At 41.7% G+C, this 7,069-nt stretch overlaps 1 protein-coding gene across 1 annotated transcript in view; it reads left to right on the forward strand.

Moving 5' to 3' along the window:
• Positions 1-2,498: 2,498 nt before the first annotated feature.
• LOC307249168 (E3 ubiquitin-protein ligase TRIM39-like) overlaps positions 2,499-7,069 on the forward strand; it is a gene marked incomplete at both ends in the record, with an annotated part of 9,818 nt that continues 5,247 nt past the window's right edge. Inside the window, 2 exons of the mRNA XM_080025803.1 lie at positions 2,499-3,819; positions 4,395-4,531. Of these exons, the coding sequence (XP_079881929.1) occupies positions 2,499-3,819; positions 4,395-4,531 (1,458 nt within the window). The remainder of the gene's footprint in view (positions 3,820-4,394; positions 4,532-7,069) is intronic.

The raw sequence follows: 7,069 nt of genomic DNA on the forward strand, positions 1-7,069 counted from the left end.
GTGTGTGTGTGTGTGTGTGTGTGTGTGTGTGTGTGTGTGTGTGTGTGTGTGTGTGTGCCTGTCCCCTGTGTAACATATGAAGCAACAGCATTCAGCAGAGGAGGTCAGACAAGGCTTCACCGAGAGACACGGACTAAAAAGCAGACGATCTGATTCACCGTACACACACTGAAGGTGAGTTGGACTAAAAACAGACTGCGTGTGTCTGTCTGTCTGTCTGTCTGTCTGTGTGTCTGTCTGTCTGTCTGTCTGTCTGTCTGTCTGTCTGTCTGTCTGTCTGTCTGTCTGTCTGTCTGTCTGTCTGTCTGTCTGTCTGTCTGTCTGTCTGTCTGTCTGTCTGTCTGTGTGTGTGTGTGTGTGTGTGTGTGTGTGTGTGTGTGTGTGTGTGTGTGTGTGTGTGTGTGTGTGTGTGTGTGTGTGTGTGTGTGTGTGTGTGTGTGTGTGTGTGTCCGTCCGTGTGTGTGTGTCCGTCCATCCGTGTGTGTGTGTGTGTGTGTGTGTCCGTCCGTGTGTGTCCGTCCGTGTGTGTGTGTGTCCGTCCGTGTGTGGGTGTGTGTGTGTGTGTGTGTGTGTGTGTGTGTGTGTGTCCATCCGTCCATCCGTGCGTGTGTGTGTGTGTGTGTGTGTTAGTTGGTTCATGTTTGTGTTTCTCTAGTAACATTCGATCTGTTCTGTTTAGTGTTTTATTTCTACGTCAATGAAATCCCTGAAGAGTTCAGACTGTTGTTAACCACGTCTGTTTGGAATGAACTCAATGTTTTTGAAAAGTTTGGAATCTAGACTAGATTTTCGCAAAATGCTTAAAGACCTACTTCACCGGTGGAAATATGAAGGTGTATTGAACTCTAAGTATTAATGTGCAAACATTTTAGAAATCGGTTCATCCTAGCCTGAGAAAAGGCAGAAAGAGTGTTTTATGGTGTCAATGTTAGGATTAACAGGACAGCTGGGCCAAGGGAAGACTGAGGGAAGAAAAACCTAATTCATTATATTATAAAAGCGATTTTATAATGATAGAATGCCGGTTCCGTATGGGCGAAGCATTCCTTTAAAACATGTTCATAAAAATCCCCAAACATGTCTAACCATATGTGAATTAGTTCCTTGAATAACTATGGTTCAAAATCTTTCTTTCTTATCTGCAGTGCGGTTTATTCATTTATGACATCTGAATGAGGAATATAAGACGTGGCTCAAGAGAGAGGCAGTAACAGTCTCAGTATCACGCCATATGATTGTGAAACAGGCCGACCTACTTTAAAGGAGCTACGAGGAACTTTTGAATATTTCTGAATAATTTTTCCCTCTGATGATCATAAATAACATGTAACAGCAAACGAGACCATCAGTGCAAAGAATGCTATTTTTATATAGTTTTTCTTAATGCCTTTGTCATGGGTTGTTCTCACCCAGGAACAACAGCTGGCATGGTAAAAACACTACTGCTTTAGTCCAAAGGGGGGCGCTAGAATTAATACACTGATAGTTCCTCGGAGCACCTTTAAGCTTCCTCAATAAGATTATGGAAATTCTCTAAAATGCCATGGACAAGTTTTGAAAATGTTTTGGTAAAAAAGTGTGGAACCCTGTATAATGTGTTGTTAATAAGGCTTTGCTCTCAATGATCTATAGCGATAAAATAAAGATTTAATGATTAATCACACAGCTGAGGATTTACCTGGGGGAACAACAGGTGACCATATATTCCGTAAGTCACCAGAGCATCAGTTTCTTATTTCTCCTCGCGGTAGCTGACTAAACAGCAGGTCAATGACAGACGAGTTTTGTTGTGTAAAGATTTGTAGTAGCTCCCTTGTGGCCTTGTGACCCAAAGGTTGGTGCTTATATTGGTTCCACCACTTCGTCCACCAGAGGCTGCGACTTGAAGGGGAATCTGAACACCGTAGCCAGAGGAGACTCCACTGTGCTGGGGAGCGTCAATAGGACGGCCAAGGGTGGTGAGTTAAGTGCATGTTTGTTGTTTAGGCCTTCGGCTAGCGCGGCAGCTAAACACACCTTTCCCCGCCCTGGTTTTTCACTGTCGCCGTACTATAGCGGTGTCGCACCATGGCACCGAGGTGTCACGTGACTTGTAGGTATAATCACTCTGCCTGCGCGAGATGGATCATCCTAGTTGGTACCTACATAACTATCGTTTACAATTGAGCTTTAGAGGTGTGGTATGTTTTCTATGAGCCTGTGACTGATACACACTCTGTGCCTTCCAGACAATCAGATTCCCCTTCAGACCAAACCAACAGCTTCCTCTGAGTGAGTTCAGCTGCAACTCTGCTGCTTCCACCTGCTGACACTCCACACACTGAAGGTGAGTTGGACTGAAAACTGGACTCAAAGAGACTTGAAGAAAGATTCAGGGGAAGTTCACTTGAGGTCCGAGTCGTGGGGGTCGATCCATTGCAGCTAGATAGAGGAGGGAAGGGAAACAGGACTGACTGTACTTCTGTCTGTCTGTGTTTTCAGCTGCTCTCACAGACAAAATGGCTTCCAGATCAGAGGAGGATTTCTGCTGTCCGATCTGTAAAGACATCTTCAGAGATCCTGTTGTTCTGTCGTGTAGCCACAGCTTCTGTAAAGAATGTCTGAGGAACTGGTGGAAAGAGAATTCAGAACATCGGTGTCCAGTTTGTAAGAGTAGATCAAATTTCGAACCAGCTTGCAACCTGGTGTTAAAGAACCTGTGTGAGGCCTTCTTACTGGAGACCCCTGCAGAGGCTCTCTGCAGTCTGCACTCTAGAAAACATGAGCTCTTTTGTCTGGACCATCAGCAACTGGTTTGTCTGATCTGCAGAGATTCAAAGAAACACAGTGGCCACAAATTCAGACCCATCGATGAAGTTGCACAAAAATACAAGAAGAAACTTGAGGAAACTCTTAAACCCTCGAAGGAGAAGTTAAAGATGTTTGAACAAGTTAAAGTGATGTCCAATCAAACAGCAGAACACATAAAGGTCCAGGCCCGACGCACAGAGACAAAGATTCAGGATCAGTTTAAGAAGCTTCACCAGTTTCTAGAAGAGGAAGAGGAGGCCAGGATGGCTGCACTGAGGGAGGAAGAGGAGCAGAAGAGTCAGATGATGAAGGAGAAGATGGAGGCTCTGAGCAGAGAGATAGCAGCTCTTTCAGACACAGTCAGAGCCACAGAGGAGCAGCTGAAAGCTGAAGACGTCTCATTCCTGCTCAACTACAAGGCTGCAGTGGACAGAGTCCAGCAGCGCCCCCTGCCAGATGATCCACATCTGCTCTCAGGAGCTCTGATAGACGAGGCCAAACACCTGGGCAACCTGACCTTCAACATCTGGAACAAGATGAAGGACATGGTCTCTTACACTCCTCTGGTTCTGGACCCAAACACTGCTCATCCAAGAGTAATCCTGTCTGAAGATCTGACCAGTTTGACATTAGGAGAAAAACAGCAGCTTCCTGATAATCCAGAGAGGTTTGATGAATACTTCTCCGTCCTGAGCTCTGAGGGCTTTGACTCAGGAACTCAAAGCTGGGACGTCCTGGTTGGAGACAATTCACGCTGGGGACTGGGTGTGTTAGCAGATTCTGTCCTCCGAAGGGGAGAGATAAAGACTGGATTATGGGGAATAAGAGTCTATAAAGGTAAATACTCTGCGTCATCTCCACCTACTCCATCCACTGATCTCCGGGTGAAGAAGAAGTTCCAGAGAATCAGATTGAATCTGGATTGTAACAAAGGAAAGCTGTCGTTCTCTGATCCTGATACTAACACACCAATACACACCTTCAAACACACTTTCACTGAGAGGGTGTTTCCATTCTTTTTCACTTCGGGTGAGCCTCTGGAGTTATTACCACTGAAGGTCTGTGTGACACTGGAAGGGTGCAAATAGAGCTGAAGTCGATGATTCTGGATGATTTGTGTTGGACCGAAATATGACACTAACATGACCCTAAAAGATCGCTCTCTCAAATACAGAATTCCAGTGCTTCTCCTCCCTCTTTGGCAGCCAGCGAAACCCACCCCAGATTTCTATTTTCAACCATTAAGCGCCTACTCCACCCCATGGACCCCCTCCCCCCCTCACTCACCTGATACCCCAAGTTTCTGGACTTTTTTCGAGCCAAAGTTGACTCCACACAGCACAGAGACGGCCGTGGTAAACAGACAACTTCCTCATTGCTGCTGACTCAGGCTCCATCAGCATCCTCATCCTCCTACAACTGGAAATTAGCTAAATAGGCTAAAGCTGCTCCTATTGCTGTACAGTTAATCCAAGGGGAATGTCCATGAAACTATAAACAAATTAACTTAACAAAACTAAACTAAACTAAACTAAACTAAACTAAACTAAACTAAACTAAACTAAACTAAACTAAACTAAACCTTTCTGCTGCTCACGACACAGTCTCCAACACCATCCTGCTCAACCGCCTCACCAGTGCAGCCCTCCCCTGGTTCCACTCATACCTCTCCAACAGGCAACACAGTTTGTCACAATCAGAAACTCTAGCTCCCTCTCAGTTACAGCCAAACAAGGGCTGCGTCAGGGCTCAGTGCTCGATCCTCTTCTGTTCTCAATCTACATCAGGCTCCCCCTTGGCCAGAACATTTCCCAACACAGTCTCAATTTCTATTCCACTCCACTTTTTCCAAAACTAGTTTATATCTACTAATTTAAAAGCTGATAATCCTAAAAAGGCAAAAAAAAATAACAGATGTTTCACTAACTGCATGTTTAAGCAGCCAATCATTGTCCAGGTCCAACAAAACTTTATTTTAAATTCTAGTCCAGTCTCGAAGTTTCCAAACATTAAAATCAACGTTTTTAAATGTACAAAGAGTAACACATTATCAAAATATGTTAGTCCAACTTTTCTAATTTGTGCTAAATCTGTCTGTTAATGTGTTTTCATTCAGTTAATCGTAATGGTATGGGTTAGGGTTAGGGTTAGTATATATATTATATGTTTTATCATATTTGTTTATGAGTTCATGAGACCTCAGCATCATGTTTATAGATTTTCCTTCATGTATGAATCACAATTTTTATCACGGAAATTTAAGCAAATTTTTAAAACATTACAGAATTACGAATTGTATTCTTATTAATACTGACTTAAAATAAGTAGCTGTGAGGAATTTTTTAATATTTCTGAAACAGTCTAATTTTTCCTCTGATGATCATAAATGACATGTAACAGCAAACGAGACCATCAGTGCAAAGAATGCTATTTTTATATTGTTTTTCTTAATGCTTTGTCATGGATACGCTCACCCAGGAACAACAGCTGGCGTGGTAAAAACACTATCGCTTTTGTCCAAAGGGGGGTGCTAGAATTAACACACACTGAAAGTTCCTCAGTGAATCTTTAATATCAATATTCACAACTTCTGATTATCCCATTTTTGTTTCCTTATTTTAAAGGAAAATCATGTTGAAAATGTATCAATGATGATAAAGGAGATATACATTTAATACATTTAAATATCACCATTGATTTGTATTTTGTGATGAAATCTGAATTATGACCATACCATGATCCAATATGCATTTTTATGAATATGTTGTTTAATAATTTTAATTGTTATTATTTTATTATTGTGATTTAGAGTTGACATTGAGATATAGACAAACATTTTGAAGTGTTGTTAACAATATTTTCTTTTGTTTATATATATATTTTTTTAAAGATCAATACATTTCCATAATTGCCTGATGTATCACTTATGATTAAAAAAAATCATATAGAGTATGTAAGTACAAAATATTTTTTATTGTGTATTTTGTCAAAATTCCAATAAACACTTAAATTTCACCAAATTCAATGTTGTGCCTTTTATTTGATGAGTAAGGTTTAGGAGGGATAATGTTGGTGGTTAAAACACTCAATGAAAATTATTATCAAAAATATTTAAAAGAAATCAGCATATTTGTAGTGTGTCAATTTAATCACAATATTCCAAGTTAGCTGTTAATTAATTCATAATCGTAAGGGATCTTAAAAAGTTAAAAAAAAACTCTGAAACGACTGAGTGTCCACACACCTCTCGATTGCCTCCTCTGTAGGATTTATGAGATTATCACTGCCTCTTCAATTTTATGATACACTATCTCTCTCTCTCGCTCTCTCTCTCTCTCTCTCTCTCTCTCTCTCTCTCTCCTTTACTTAAGTTCTCAATCTTAAGTTTATTATTTGTATGTGCAAACGTAACTGTCAATAAACCAAATGGTAGGGTGGTAGGATGGCCTAGAGAGGAAAGGTGGCCTCCCAGTAACCATGAGGTCTCTGGTTCCTCCTCCCAGTAACCATGAGGTCTCTGGTTCCTCCCAGTAACCATGAGGTCTCTGGTTCCTCCCAGTAACCATGAGGTCTCTGGTTCCTCCTCCCAGTAATCATGAGGTCTCTGGTTGGATCCCCGGCACCGGACAGGAGGGTGTTAGTTAGTAAAACTAGTTGTGGCTCGTATTACATTTACGGTGCCCACCATCTCTACCATTGTGTCCTTGAGCAATACACTTAACCCCAAACTGCTCCAGGGGCGCTGTACTATGGCTGACCCTGTGCTCTGACCCCCTCCGACGTGTGGTAACTTGAGAGGGGTATGCCGAAATATTAATTTCAATGTAACCATTGACTAATAAAGTAACTTAAATATTGATTCTGAATTCATTTAAACTTCAGAACATTTGTTTCATTTCTCTCCTACACTTCCTTTACTGTTGATTATATTTAATCCATTGGTTTACTAAATTATACTTGTACTCCCCCACTACATTCAATCTACAATTAAATTACCTTTGAAAATAGGTCATGTGTTGTGACATGCTGCTGTAAACTCAGTCAACTTTTCCAACAACAAGTCAGAACTTTGGACTGAAACACACCTTGTGCATTCAGCAGAGGAGGAGCTCCACCCCTCACCTGACTCACCTGAGACAAACCAGGTAACAGTTCATTTCTGTTCAGCTGTGAGAGAGGAGAGACGCACGGACAGACAGGTAAGATTTATTTACTAACATTTATATCAGCTCATTGTTGGTGCATGTGTGTGTGTGTGTGTGTGTGTGTGTGTGTGTGT

This window comes from Ammodytes marinus, assembly GCF_949987685.1.
Source record: "Ammodytes marinus genome assembly, chromosome: 4".
Classification (NCBI taxonomy): Eukaryota; Metazoa; Chordata; class Actinopteri; order Uranoscopiformes; family Ammodytidae; genus Ammodytes; species Ammodytes marinus.